Source organism: Ochotona princeps, chromosome 25 (genome assembly GCF_030435755.1).
Source record: "Ochotona princeps isolate mOchPri1 chromosome 25, mOchPri1.hap1, whole genome shotgun sequence".
NCBI classification, from domain to species: domain Eukaryota; kingdom Metazoa; phylum Chordata; class Mammalia; order Lagomorpha; family Ochotonidae; genus Ochotona; species Ochotona princeps.
The window spans coordinates 3,902,098-3,916,753 of NC_080856.1; the positions used below are offsets into that span (position 1 = coordinate 3,902,098).

The 14,656-nt window shown below is 54.9% G+C and overlaps 2 protein-coding genes across 5 annotated transcripts in view; one reads left to right on the forward strand and one right to left on the reverse strand.

Moving 5' to 3' along the window:
• TNPO3 (transportin 3) overlaps window positions 1-14,656 on the forward strand; it is a 184,774-nt gene that overhangs the window by 165,934 nt on the left and 4,184 nt on the right. The window lies entirely within an intron of this gene.
• CCDC136 (coiled-coil domain containing 136) overlaps window positions 5,544-14,656 on the reverse strand; it is a 29,853-nt gene continuing 20,740 nt past the window's right edge. For 2 of the 4 annotated variants that reach the window (XM_058655033.1, XM_058655035.1), the window contains 5 exons: window positions 14,331-14,552; window positions 13,095-13,376; window positions 12,143-12,448; window positions 9,131-9,191; window positions 5,544-5,884 (listed from right to left, as the gene is read on the reverse strand). In XM_058655033.1, coding sequence (XP_058511016.1) covers window positions 5,568-5,884; window positions 9,131-9,191; window positions 12,143-12,448; window positions 13,095-13,376; window positions 14,331-14,552 — 1,188 coding nt within the window. In that variant the 3' untranslated portion in view covers window positions 5,544-5,567. The remainder of the gene's footprint in view (window positions 5,885-9,130; window positions 9,192-12,142; window positions 12,449-13,094; window positions 13,377-14,330; window positions 14,553-14,656) is intronic. The other 2 variants (XM_036497276.2, XM_058655036.1) reach the window with 2 other exon arrangements.

A 14,656-nucleotide genomic window follows, 5' to 3' on the forward strand; every position in this document is an offset into this window, starting at 1 on the left:
CCACCCAGGCCAATTAGGGGGCAGGTTTGGGGGGCGTACCCCCAACCCATACCATGGCTCCACTTCACAGGTAGAAAAAAGCAAATCCCTGAACTCTGCAGTGGGGGAGAGGTGGAGGACACAGTCCTCCTGACTCAGTGTCCCTGTCACCAGCCTCTTGTCGTTAGACTCACAGCCTCAGAACGGAGCTGAACTCAGGGACAGGTAGCCAGTGAGTCACACGGAGTGTGTCATCCCTCTCCCAGGCATCACTCAACCAAGGTGATGAGAGGGAATGAGGGACCCCCCCTCCCAGCAGGTGCTCCCCGTGGAGAAGGGGTGGGCTGTCCAGACAGGCCGCAGTGGGGACAGCCCAGCTCACTGGGGAGCTGTGACTGGGTGACTGGGTGGGTGGAACTAGCAACCAAGCTGGCAGAGAACCCGTCAGGATGCCCAGGCCAAGCTGGGCTTAGCCAAGGGTAGTGGGAAGCTCAGGCAATGGTCCCAGTAGGGGAATTAGCGCCCCCCCCCCCCCCAACACCAACAACAAAGGAGCGACCTGAGAGGAGGAGAAAGCTAGGGGCTACATAATGGACATGTATATTGCTTCTGTAACATCTGTCTGCTCCAAGCCTCCTGTCTACCACAGGCTGCCTGCTCTTCTAGACCCTGCAGGTGTTAACCTGCAGCCCGGGTCCCCATGTCCAGCCATGTGACAGCTGGAGTATGCAAAGGTCAGCCTGGATCCTTCTAGATGAATCCTGCTTTACTAGACGGCAACTCCTCTGGGTGTGTGAGAAAGAAGTCAGGACATTGGGCATCTTTAGCCAGGCTCTCTCTTCTCTCGCTCTCCCATGGTCAGGAAGAGGCCAGACCTTGGTCAAGGTTTTATGGGGGCTGCGTTTATGGCGACAGGGGTCCACCAATCCTTTCTTTTTTCCCCTCTCAGGTAATGAGATTGCCTGGTCTTTAGGTCAGGGAGGTGGGGCAGGAGGTGAGAAGGGGCCAGAAACAGAACAGGGACCTGGCGTGCATGGCTGGGAGGGAGGGGGCTCCGGGCAGCCTGGTAGTGACAGGGGAGGTATAAATAGCTTGGGCCCTGCAGCTCATGTTCTGTCACTGCCTGTGACGAGCTGCTCAGGAATTCCACGCTCTCCCTGACAGACCTCTCTCTCCGTCTCTCCCTCCTGCTGCCCCCTCCCCATCCCTCCAGTCATTTCCATCCTACGCCCAGGAGGCTGTCCACCTGAGGGATGTCCTGCTGTGGGATACACGGGCTGAGTCTTAGGAGGGGGCTGAGTGCCTGTCCATGTGTACCCACGCATGCGTAAAAAGGCAGGCTTCTGGGCGGTAGCTGGAGGTGCCAGGGCTGTGCATTCAGCCATGTGGCCTTTTAGGTCCTGAAGCAGAGATGCAGGGCTGGGTTCCAGCCTGGGCTGCTGCTGAGGGCAAGGGCGAAGTAGGGGTTCCTTTACAGACCGCCTGGCTCAGGGTACAGCTTTTGTATGCATAAGCCCACCGCTCTATCCCTGCAATGGTCCATGCAGGGCCATGGCAAAGGTGGGAGTGTCCTGGGGGAGACAGAGCACCCCCAAGCTACCTGCTCTCATGCTCTGGCCCTGACCATTGTCTGGCTTCGGGGGGAGTAGTGGAAGGGTGCGAAGTGACAAAGGATGGTTCCCGTCACCACTGTTGGAGAAACCCGAGCCCGCTGCTCTCCAGGATAAATTGGGGCCTGAGTCAGGCCTGCAGCCACTCACAGGCTGACCCCGGGGCTCATGCCGGTGACTCAGTCCTCAATATAGCCCATGAGCAGCGGCTCCAGGCCCGGCATTGTGGGTCGGAACGGACCGTGCGCAATGCTGTCCTGGGGCCTGCCAACTGAACCCCTTCTCTGGGGATGAGGGCCATCGTGACCCTCCCCAAGCCAGGGAGGGATGCCCAGAGGGGCTTACAGGGGGTTTCATCAGCTCAAAGTGTGTTGCGGTGGGTGCCAGCTAGGGTCACAGGCTGTTTATAGCCCCCTGACTCACCAGCGACTGATTTCTCTAGGGAGACCAGGTTGGTTGGCTCTTCACCTGAATCTGCTCCTGCCATCAGGGGCACTGCTCATCAGCCACCACCGTTCGCCTTATTTAATGCTTAATCAGCATGAACAGGTCCCAGTTGGGAAATCCTGTTGTTATGGAGTGCAGCCAGTGATTGATCCTTCACCTCTCCTTGAATACGCTTCCCCCACGTCCCCCCATGTTGAATGCAGATGAGTCCAATTAGCCTTTTTAGCTACAAACCCAGTTCCTGTTCCTGCCCTTTCTGGTCAGGTGTTATCATTACTCTGACTCTAGCTGACCCAGGACAGGTAATCCCCTGAACATGGTCCCTCTGTACTGCTTAGATGGGACGATGGATATATTAGCACTGTTTCTGCTTTGTGTGCTGTCAGGAGTTCCAGCAGAGGTGAGGCCTAGCAGTGATGGAGTGTGGGCAGAGAAGCCGGGGGAAGGTGAATGTCCAGGTGATTCATTGCATGGCTCTTAGGATAACTTGTATTGTTGGGGAAGCTGGGACATAGGTCTTCAGTTTAACGGATGGACTTCAGGGTAATGACCATTTGTTCCCTTTGGATTGTGTTTGGTTGGATTATGATTGGTTGGATTGCCGTATGGACTTGTTATCTGCTGTTTTTAGTATGTTATATTATCACCAAACTTGGTTAATAAAGACTCCTTAATAAAACCTTAGACATGTCTGCTGTGATCTTGCTCGCACCCCGTAACACTATTTTTTTTTTTTTTGTTCTGGGACCAGTGCCATGACATAGCAGGCTAAGCCTCTGTCTGAAGTACTGCTATGGGTGCCGGTTCATATCCCGGCTGCTCCACTTCCCATCCAGCTCCCTGCTTATGGCCTGGGAAAGCAGTCGAGGATGGCCCAAGTCCTTTAGCCCCTGAATCTATGTGGAAGATCAGGAAGAAGCTCCTGGCTCCTGGCTTTAGATTGGCTCTGCTCCTGCCGTTGTGGCCATTTGGGAAGTGAAACAGTGGATGGAAGACCTATTTTTCTCTATAAATTTGCCTATCCAGTAAAAAAAAAAAAATCTTTAAAAATTTTATTGAAAAGGTAGATCAGATTTACAGAGAGAAGGAGAAACAGAGATAAAGATCTTTGTCTGCTGGCTCCCCAAATGGCCACAACAGCCACAGCTGAGCCAATCCAAAGCCAGGAGCCAGGAGCTTCTTCCAGGTTTCCCTCGCGGGTGCAGGGTCCCAAGGTCCTTGAGTGCTTTCCCAGGCCATAAGCAGGGAGCTAGATGGGAAGCAGAGGAGCCGGAATATGAACCAGTGCCCATATGGGATCCTGAGCCATTGCACTAACCCAAAAAGAAATGAATCTTAAAAAATAAAACACTGGGGCCCGGCGGCGTGGCCTAGCGGCTAAAGTCCTCACCTTGAAAGCCCCGGGATCCCATGTGGGCGCCGGTTCTAGTCCCGGCAGCTCCACTTCCCATCCAGCTCCCTGCTTGTGGCCTGGGAAAGCAGTCAAGGATGGCCCAATGCATTGGGACACTGCACCCGCGTGGGAGACCCGGAAGAGGTTCCTGGTTCCCGGCTTCGGATCGGCGCCGGCCCGTTGCGGCTCACTTGGGGGGTGAATCATCGGACGGAGGATCTTCCTCTCTGTCTCTCCTCCTCTGTGTATATCTGGCTGTAATAAAATGAATAAATCTTTAAAAAAAAAAGATTTTTTAAAAAAAGATCTTTCTGTCAGTCTCTCCTTCCCTCTGTAAATCTGCCCTTCCAATAAAAATAAATAAATCTTTAAGATAAATCAATCCATCTTCCAAATAAAGACTGACTTGCTGTGCTGGTGGTGTTGGGATCCAGGCCCTCCTTGCACCTGTGTCCCAGATCTCTATACTGCCTTCCTGCATCTTTTTAAATATTTATTTTTTTAATTGAAATGTCAGATACACAGAGAGGAAGAGAGACAGAGGAAGATCTTCCATCTGTCTGATGGTTCACTTCCCAAGTGACTGCAATGGCCAGTGATGCGCTGATCTGAAGCCAGGAGCCAGGAACTTCCTCCAGGTCTCCCAGGCGGGTGCAGGGTCCCAATGCATCAGGCCATCCTTGACTGCTTTCCCAGGCCACAGGCAGGGAGCTGGATGGGAAGTGGAGCTGCCGGGATTAGAATCCAGCAGCCCATATGGGATCCCAGGGCTTTCAGGGTGAGGACTTTAGCCGCTAGGCCACGCCACCGGGCCTGCCTTCCTGCATCTTAACACTCCACCTCCCAGAATCAGAACCATAGAGATGTGTGAGTCATCTCTCAACAGCAGGTGGCTGTAGGCTAGAGTGGAGGCGAAGGCAGAGGGTGCTGGGAGAAGAGGTAAGAGGGCGGTGGGCAGGGAGAGGCTGCTGATTGGGTTAGGATCCTTGGGGCCTGCTGTGCCTCGACTTCACGTATGCCTGCCTGTGCTTTCCAAGAGAGCCAGGAGACTGCAGTAGATTTACAGTCCATTTCTCCTTGCTTTTTACATGATTTTGTTTTGTTTTTCAAGGAAAGGAGCAGTCTTTTTTTTTAATATATATTTTATTATATTATTTATGTATCTGAGGTGAAGGAGGAGCAGTCTTTTTTAAGATTTATTTATTTTTATTGGAAAGGTGGATATACGGAGAGGAGAGAGAGGAAAATTTTCCGTCTGATGATTCACTCCCCAAGCGGCCGCAATGGCTGGAGCTGAGCCAATCCGAAGCCAGGAGCCTCTTCCGGGTCTCCCACGCAGGTGCAGGGTCCCAAGGCTTTGGGCTGTCCTCCACTGCTTTCCCAGGCCCCAGGCAGGGAGCTGGATGGGAAGTGGGGCTGCTGGGACTAGAACCAGCGCCCATATGGGATCCCGGTGCGTGCAAGGTGAGGACCTTAACCACTAGGCCATCGCGCTGGGCCCAGGAGAAGTCTTTAGAAGACATCACTTGCAGTGTATCAGTAAGACCAGTCTGTACTAGGGGGAATTCTAGCCTGAGCAGAGATGCGGAAAGGCTTCTGCCACCTGCTCTGGCTTCTACACTGAAAGGCTGGGCACAGCAGTGCCAGGTCCCTGGCATGGGATAGGCTGTCCTGACCGGGACCCTGCTGCCCACTACAACCTGACCTTTATTTTGGCTTCCTGATTTTTTTTTTTAAATTTATTTATTTTTTAAAGGAAAGGCAGATTTACAGAGAGGAGAGACAAAGGGAAAGATCTTCTATCTTTTGGTTCACTCCCCAAATGGCCTCAATGGCCAATCTGAAGGCAGGAGCCAGGAGCTTCTTCCAGGTCTCCATCATGGGGGCGAGGGAGCAGCGACCTCCCACCAGAGACCCCATTCCATTGCATTTCTCCATGCTCGGCGGAATTCCTGGGGATAAGCAGAGACCAATCCATGATCCATGCAGCTCACAGCTCAGGGAGCCAGCCTCACCTCTGAGGTCACCTGGAGGTGACCTGGTTAGAGAACTCTTCTGTCCTTGGTCTGGGTGGGAGGTGTCGAAGCGCTTCGGAAATAAAAAGCAACACCGTCTCAGGTGATCTGGTTGATGTTTAATTACAAGGAACCCAGGTTCTTAGACAAGGCAGGAGGTGGGAGCCAGGAGCTCCCATAAGCCTGAGTGACTGAGGCTAAGGAGGGGGGCACACATGGGACACAGGGCTGCGGGAGGGGCTCTGGCACAGTGCATCCTGCCCAAAGGCGAACGTGGCTGCTACCGCTGCTGCTGGAGGTCTGCCCAGTCCACGGGCCCAGGTGTGCCATCACTCCATGAGGCAGAGCTGTGTCTCCTGCGGTCTCATGCTGGGTAACACATACAGAGCCGCGGCCGCAATAGCCAAGAACACCATGGGCTTCCACATCCCAAACATGTTCTGTGGGGACCAAAGCAAAGAGGTGAGTGCCCAGCCTTCCCAACCCTTCCCTGAGTCAGACACCAGCTGCCTACTGCTGCCCGAGACAGGTGCCCTGGGAGCACAGTGTGTCAGCCTCTTACCTCCTGGGCAACCGTGCACACAATGTAGGCTCTGAGTCCTGACCCCACCAGATTGATGGCATGGTACATGCTGGAGGAGTCCCCATGGCTCTGGCTGCCTTTAGGCCTCTGCCTTCTCCCGGGAGAGGTGGGGGGATGAAAACACAACTCCTATGTGTGGAAACAGCTCAGACTTCAAACAGGTGCAATGGGAAAGGGTAGGTTGCCAAGCAGAGCAGCAGCGAGTCCTTAGACCCTTGAGAAGAGGGCTCATTGGCGTTATAAAGAAGGAAGGAGTTCAGACGAGGGGAAAGTGAAGGAAGTGCAGGTCAGTAGTTCTTAGGTGGTCCAAGCTGCTGCACCGGATGCAGCCAGTTCAAACCTGTCATTGGCCCTGGGCCACTGAAACACCCTCATTCACAGGTGTGTTGACTGACTTGCTGATGCATGCGGAAGAGTGAGGCTTTCCGACTGAGGGCCATGTGGGGAACCCTGCCGATCCATGGGAAAATGACAACACAATCAGATGATACCCAGAACAGCATCGTCTAGGAAGTATGCCATCTTCAGGAAACACCCATGTGGGGAAGCAGTTCCTGTTATTAGCTTTGTAACCGTCTCACCTGGATTCTGAGTCGTGAACTATGGCTCAAAACAATTTTAGGAAAAGGCAGAGTAGGGCCTTGTTTCTGCTAGAAACAGAATTTTTCAGAGAATAACTGCTCCGAAGAGAGGCTTCGCGTCAACAACAAAGAGCAGAGGACCTCCCAGATGTGGAGATCAAGTTACCGAGAGGAATGGACGACAGGCAGCAGAAAGCAAGCAGCACTGGAGGTGGGTGCTCAGGGTGGCTCAGGCAAGAAAGCAAAGGAGAAGGGAGCTGGAGCCAAGGCTTAGCCTCCCACAGGGCTGAACGTGGCAGTGTGGGGGTCTCACGGCAGGAAGGGCAGAAGGCCACCTGGGAGCATGGGTGCACACGCCACAGGTAGAGGCCCGAGTCTAACACAGGATGAGCAGCGGGAAGCTTTGGGATCCTGAAGGAGCACGTCACACCCAGGCTTGGACCACAGCTGTGGAAACCATGTCTGCAATTCCACCCAGGTGATTGATAAGATTGGCTGTGGATTCTGCAGGTAATATGTGGAAATAAGAGCAGGACGACAGCGTGGTCTTTTGTACGCCCTGTTAGGTGACCAAGGAGCTCAATAAAGGAGAAGCTGGGGCAACACCTCAGAGGAAACCTGTTCCCCACTCACACCTGGATGAGGACAAGGAAGTGCGCTAGTCACCCCGAAGGACAATGGGAACAGTCTGAAGCCGGAGGTCAAGGTGGAAACCTCTCGTAAATCTTCATAGGAAAGTTCTGTCAATGGATCCCAACCTTGAGTCAGGGGCAGAAGGGGCAGAGGACGCACAGGGACTTCCTAACCAACACAGCAGGATAACGAGTGATCCGTTAACACTGACGGGCTGGTGTTGCATAAACACAAATGGGAGTCCATCGAGGAACAGTGTACAAAGCAAGAGGGGTGCTGAGGGGAGCCAGGAGCAGAACTTCATTGGCATCTGGGCTTCAACTCTCACAACCCGACTTAGCTCTCTCTGTACAGGGATGACGCCTGCAGCGGCAGCTTGCTCGCAGGGCTGTGGCGAGCAGTAATTGGCTAATGCCTGTACCGTGACTGCAAGCACCCAGATTTATGCATTATGAAGGTGCATGCTCTGTTCATGATTTGCATAGTGATTTGTAATCTATCAAATGCTTCCGCACACATGAGTTCATCCGACCCTCCCAACAACCCCATGAGAGCAGAGCTTATGTATCTTTTGCTGACATCTGAAGAAACTAAAGTTGAGAGGATGCTTTTTGCTCACAGGGATGGAGCCTAGAAGAAGATTCAGACTCAGCCTGCCTTGGCATCACGGCTCAGCAGGCTTCCTGGGCGGGGAGCTGAACCACGAGATGTGGCCAGGGCTCTGCGGAATGTAGTACCCCCCCCTCACCAGCAGGTCTCTGCTCTCCCCATGACCTGGCCTGGTAGGGGTGGTGCTGCCCAAGACATGTGCCAGTGACTGTACAGGAGAACCATAGGTAGAGAGAGAGCCCTGTTACTGAAGGGGTTAAAGATCGCCCATGAGGAATAACAGGAATGCTTTAAAAGCAAAAAGGAGAAGGGGATGTGGGTGGGGGGTGACACAAAAGAGGATAGAAAAGGAAATAGTGAAAAGTGCTAGCAAAGGATGTCTCGGGAGTTGCCACTCTGAACCCTACACTTCCCATGAAAACATAGGCAGGGATGGAGCGGGAGGGGCAGCAGGGAAAGAAGGAGAGATGAGCCAAAACAGGACAAAGAGAGACTAGCTTATGGGTTCCAAGAGGCAGGCAGAACCCTAGGGCTCTGCCTTAGGCCACAAGCATAGTTCTGCTTCCTGAATAATATCCTGGTGTCAGAGCAGACCCCAGGAGCTGGGGCCAATCGCAAGGAGGCCAGAGGCATGGGCCCTGACTTCTGCTCCTCTCCCCAGTAGTGCCACACACGCTCCTGGGAAACCAAGCTTGAGATGCCAATTCAAATGGAGTTTGGCCCCCAAGAGGGATAAACCAACTATGAAATACTTCCTGACATTCTGTTCTGTTCTCTGGAAGCCAGAAGTCCCAGACCAAGGAAGCATTCAGGGCCAAATGTCTAACACGGTGGACGAACACGGTGGATGTCCAGTCTGTTTCACCGAGGCTGAGGGTCACAGCTCTGTGGCAGATCTTTCCTCGCACCCAGCGGCAGAAGGAGTCACCCCTTATTTTGCCCCCTCCGGCAGCAACAGCCGCGAGACGTGGGCTCTAGAGTTAAACAAAGGCAAGGAGCCCAGGCCAGCCCTGCAGACAGATGTCAGCTCACTGGAAGGAGTCAGGCAGCTCTAACAGTAGCAACAGTTGCTGGGCGTATCCTAGTGTTTCCTAGCCAGGGATAGGAAGCATGTTCCAGGTGCCTGAGACTTGGGAAGACTCTCAGAGAAGTTACCAGGCTTTGCAGTAGCCCAAGGAAAAGCCAGGACTAAAACTCGGCCCCGAGCACCAGCTCTTGTCCAATGGCAAAAGAGGCAAGCAGCTGAGAGAAAAGGCAAAGAGAGGAAGCGATACCAGTACCTGTGTTAGGACGACGTCTCAGCCCACCAGCACCAGAGCAAAGCCGAGATGACCACCAGACCTACAAGAGGCAAGGAGAAGATGGGGGGATCGGGGACAGGGGATGGCTGCAACACGTCAGATGAGGAGGAGGAACGAGGGACCAGGAGATGCAAGGTGGCATAAAGACATAAACACACGAATCCAACAGAGAATGAAGATGAGAAACAAAGGGAAAGAGAAAGCAATCCACAGGTTAAAACCAGATAGGTTCCAGCTCTGCTCCAAGCTCTGCCCCTGGGCCCGGGGCCTGGTTCCAGCTCTGCCCCTGGGCCCGGGGCCTGGTTCCAGCTCTGCTCCTGGGCCCGGGGCCTGGTTCCAGCTCTGCTCCTGGGCCCAGAGCCTGGTTCCAGCTCTGCTCCTGGGCCCAGAGCCTGGTTCCAGCTCTGCCCCTGGGCCCGGGGCCTGGTTCCAGCTCTGCTCCTGGGCCCGGGGCCTGGTTCCAGCTCTGCCCCTGGGCCCGGGGCCTGGTTCCAGCTCTGCTCCTGGGCCCAGGGCCTGGTTCCGGCTCTGCCCCTGGGCCCAGGGCCTGGTTCCGGCTCTGCTCCTGGGCCTAGAGCCTGGTTCCGGCTCTGCTCCTGGGCCTAGAGCCTGGTTCCAGCTCTGCTCCTGGGCCCAGAGCCTGGTTCCAGCTCTGCCCCTGGGCCCGGGGCCTGGTTCCGGCTCTGTTCTCGGGCCCAGAGCCTGGTTCCGGCTCTGTTCCCGGGCCTAGGGCCTGGTTCCGGCTCTGCTCCTGGGCCCAGAGCCTGGTTCCAGCTCTGCTCCTGGGCCTAGAGCCTGGTTCCGGCTCTGCCCCTGGGCCCGGGGCCTGGTTCCGGCTCTGTTCCCGGGCCCAGAGCCTGGTTCCAGCTCTGCTCCCGGGCCTAGAGCCTGGTTCCAGCTCTGCCCCCAGGCCTGGGGCCTGGTTCCGGCTCTGCTCCTGGGCCTAGAGCCTGGTTCCGGCTCTGCTCCTGGGCCTAGAGCCTGGTTCCAGCTCTGCTCCTGGGCCCAGAGCCTGGTTCCAGCTCTGCCCCTGGGCCCGGGGCCTGGTTCCGGCTCTGTTCTCGGGCCCAGAGCCTGGTTCCGGCTCTGTTCCCGGGCCTAGGGCCTGGTTCCGGCTCTGCTCCTGGGCCCAGAGCCTGGTTCCAGCTCTGCTCCTGGGCCTAGAGCCTGGTTCCGGCTCTGCCCCTGGGCCCGGGGCCTGGTTCCGGCTCTGTTCCCGGGCCCAGAGCCTGGTTCCAGCTCTGCTCCCGGGCCTAGAGCCTGGTTCCAGCTCTGCCCCCAGGCCTGGGGCCTGGTTCCGGCTCTGCTCCCAGCTCTGCCCCTGGGCCCAGGGCCTGGTTACAACTCTGCTCCCAGCTCCGCCCCTGGGCCCAGGGCCTGGTTCCAGCTCTGATCCCTGGGCCCAAGGCCTGGTTCCAGCTCTGCTCCCGGAGCCTTTCGACTGGTGGCCCTCAGGGGCTGCCAAACGGAAGGAGCTGAGCAGGTGCTAGGTCCAAATCAGGTGGTGAGTTGGACTTTCCATCTTGTTGTACACTTCTCACGTCTTGTCCAGCAGCAGGTACCTGCTCCTAGCCCATCCTTGTGGGTCTATCATACTGGCAAAGCAGAGCTCCAGAAAGCAAACTGGGCTTCTGCCAAGCAGCACTGCATGTCCTGCTGCCTGGTCACTCTGGATATAGCCAGGTTTTGTACCAGGCCACCTTTCCGGGCTAATTTCCAAGAGTTTCAGTATCTTGACCTCTATCTAGGTCCGGTGACCTATCAGGAGTTAATGCTATGACTGTGAGACAAAATACATTAAAATAAGCCAGTCAAGGAGAAGGGATAATTCTTTGTTAACAATCTTCCAGAGAAAAACAAAATGCGCAGGTGGCAACACATGTGTTTGTAGAAATGCCTTAGGGCAAGGCAGCACCTTCACGGGTGGGCATGGGGAATGGGGTCAACCTTGATGTACAAAAATCAGGTCTGCCTTTAGAAATGTGGCATACAAGGTAAAAATAAAACCGGTGAGGCTCTAAGCCAGGATGTAGTTAAATATGATGGTTTCAAGGAAATACATTTCAAGGAGAGTGTCCCTGCTACTCTGCATATCCTAAATGAGGCTCCTTGGCCACAGGGTAACAGCAAAGTGCACACAGGGTCCTTGGCTGCTGCTGCTTGAACTGCTGGAAAATTCCAGATATCCCTCAAGCTGACTGGGTAATCCCACCACAAGAGAATTCTTTTATTTCCCTGTTTTCAGAAAGAAGCTGTGTGGGAACCAGGGACTCACTCAGAAAGCTTTGAGTTGGACTTAGCCAAACTCCTACACTCAGTTAGCCCCGGGGTTGGAAGTCAGCTGGTGCATGTATGCACAGAGGTAACAGCTGTTAAAACATGGAAGCACTTCTGAACAGGTGGTACATTGCCCTTGCCATCTGGGCACCTCTCCCTTGACAGCCTCTCCTCAGCCCCTCAAAGATCCAGCAATGCAGGGGTGGGGGTGAGGCTGGTCCCCCCAGACTGGTCAATGTCCCTGCCTGTTGGACAAAGACTTTGGCCAACATTCCTTGGCACTTCCAGTCTGCGTGTTCAAGTCCTCAAGTCTACAAAGGCACTGCCCGCCTCACCACACCCTTCATCGCAGTGACAAAGGTGAACCTTATTTGTCCAGGATGCCCAGAAGTGCCCTGAGGGCCTCAAGTTGTCACCGTCCCTCCTTCAATGCCCTGCAAGGCAACCCTCTGAACGAGAAAGGTGTAAGTGAAATGACAGACTCCAACGAGCCACCTCGGCTCTGCTTCTGCGTATTGGTCTACACCGGCCACTTCCTGCAGAGTGACTGTCCTTCCCAGCTGCCCTCTCCGTGTCCCCCTCCCCAGGGGCCATCCTGGGGAGTGCTCTGGCCTCTTCTCCTGGGCCGCCGGTGGGCGGGCCACCCCTCCACACCAGAGCACTGGAGCCCAAGGTCCTTTCTTCCCACCTGAGGCAGCCTTCGGCTGTGGTTACCTTTTTACTCTCAGAAAGTCTGAGCGGGTTGTCTTCCTCAGATGTCTCAGGGCGAGAGTCGCTGTTTTCCTCATCTTCATCATCTTCTTCCTTGTCTTCCTCTTCTTTGTATTCTTCATACTCCTCCTCCTCCTCCTCGGTTGGTTTAATCTTCAGATCTGCTGGCTCAGTAGCTTGCTTGTCTTGGCATTCCTTCTTCTCTTTCCCTTCCGGTTCTCTCTTTTTATCCTCCTCCTCCTTCTCTTCTTTTGCTAGCTTCTCTAACTCCGACTGGCTGACCTTGTAGTACAGCACCACCTCCAGGCTCTGTGGGGTGGGGGCGGGGCAGCCTGCTGTGGCTTGGGAAGGGTCCTACTCTATCTAGGGAATGCCTTCCAGCAGTGAGAGTCAGCAAAGAGTTAACATCCTTGAACATAGTGGGGGCAGTCCCCCAGGCCTGGCCTCTTGGGGTACTTGGGCAACCACTGGGGGTTAAGCCACTTCAGTCCCCAGACCGAAAGGTTCTTGGGGCTCTCCTCTTCCCACCCCTTCTGGAGACTCTCTTGCTCTCTTGTATTGTCCTTTCTTGGGCATATAGCCTAGGTGAGCGGGGAGCGGAGCCCAGCAAAGCGGCTATGGTCTTTAGGGACCGGATCCCCACTCCCCAGGACATCACAGGAAGAGGGCATAGAGACTCCCTATGAAGATAGAGCTACTGTCAACACATGATTGAGATTCTGGGAACTTTGCTTACAAATGCCAAGGGTGTTCAAAATGGTCATAGAAAATGAAACTGTGCATGGATTTCAAAAAGTAACTGGCGCCAAACTAAACTTGTGTTTTCCTTCTCTTTGCCCACCAGCTTTTTGAAGGTCCTTGTACCTCAGCTGGCCGTGGCAGTGATGGGAAGAGCTCTCCTTGCGGGGATCTGCCCTGCCCTCCTGCCTATCTGGCTGCCAAGTTGACCACTCACCTTTTTGGTCTCAAGGTTGTCCTCAGAGCTGTCCGAGCACGTCTTGGGCACCTTTTTAGTCTTCACCCCACTGGCGTTTTTGTTCACATTCTTGCTGCTGCTCTTGCCCTTGTTCTCCTTGGGCACGGTGGGCTTCTTCTCTTTGAGCCGGCCCAGCTCTTCCTGGCAGCACTGCAGCTGCCCTTCCAGCTGCTCCTGCACGGCCAGCAGCCGCCCCTGCTCATCCATGCTGGCCTGGTACTGCAGCTGTAGCTCCCGGAGCTTGGCCTGCAGTTCTTTGATCTGTTGGCAGTGGGGAGGTGGGTGGCCAGTTACCCAGAGCTGAGTCTGGAGTCCAGGCAGGCAGCCTGGGCCCTGCATGAGTGTGTATGTAGAAATCTCCCAAGGAAAAAAAAAACCAAAACCCCTAAAACTGCGGAAGGCAAGACTCTGACACAATGCTGCAAAGAGCTTCCCCTAATTTGAGGCACCTGTTGATTTACATCTAACATATTAAAAGAAATAGAGGACTTAAATGATGTTATTTTTCATCACGGCCTGTCTGGAAAAGGGCTACAGGGCTGCCAACCACTTCTCAACCTCAGGGATTTATCAATAAGCCTTTTAATGGGGATTCTTCCCTCAGCCGGCCCATCTTTCTCCTAGGCAGAGCAGCTGGAGGAAGTGTGCCACGCACTCCTGCATCGCCTGGTCGGGGCAGCGGAAGTCACGGCCTGCACCCTAGTCGGCTGACGCTAGCACCCAAGGACCTGCTCATCCGTCTGGGCTCCTGTGCGTACTGCCATTTGAACACATATACACAGTGCCCCCCGCCATCACTGCCAGAAATAGAACTTTCTGTGCCCTTCCCCGTGGGGGTACAGCACTCCGCTTGGCACTGTATGAGGTCACAAAGAAAGAAGAAAAACCCCTGCCGTTGGGGTGTTTACAATCTGAGGAGACAAGGAAAAACACAAAAATTGGCATGTGAGAAAAGGCTGCTCTTCAGAAGTGCCCTGGGACTCCAGCAGGACAGAAGAAGCAAAGGAAAGCAGCAGAGTCCTGATGTCCAAGGTTGGCAGACGCGAGGGGCACCTAGCACCTGGCACCTGGCCCTGTGCAGGTCCTTCAGTGATGCCCTGCTTCCTAGGATGTGGTCTCCCTGAGCTCCTCTCGCTCTAGGGGATCCCGGGGCAGGTTAGGGGGAGCCCTGCGTCTCAGCTCTAGCGGCTCCTGCCGGAGGAGGCCCTGCGTTACCTCATTCTTGTCACTCTGGGAGGCCGAGGGCTTTTCCAGGCCCTCCATGCACTCCTGGAACTCCTTTTCACAGGCATCCAGCTCTTCCCGCAGTATTCTCTGCTGTTCCAGCAGCTTGTTCATCCGCTCTTGCAGCTGGTAATGCTCCTCCTCACTCATCTGGCCCAGGGCCTGCACGGCCTGCAGCTTGGTCAGCACCTTGGCTACCGACTCCTCAAAGTGCTGTGGAGGGCGGATGGGCAGTGGCAGCACCCCGAGACTGACCTGACCTCCGTCCCACTCTTGGGGAGGCCCTTCCCTGGATATGGAACTGGAGCTGTGCAGGG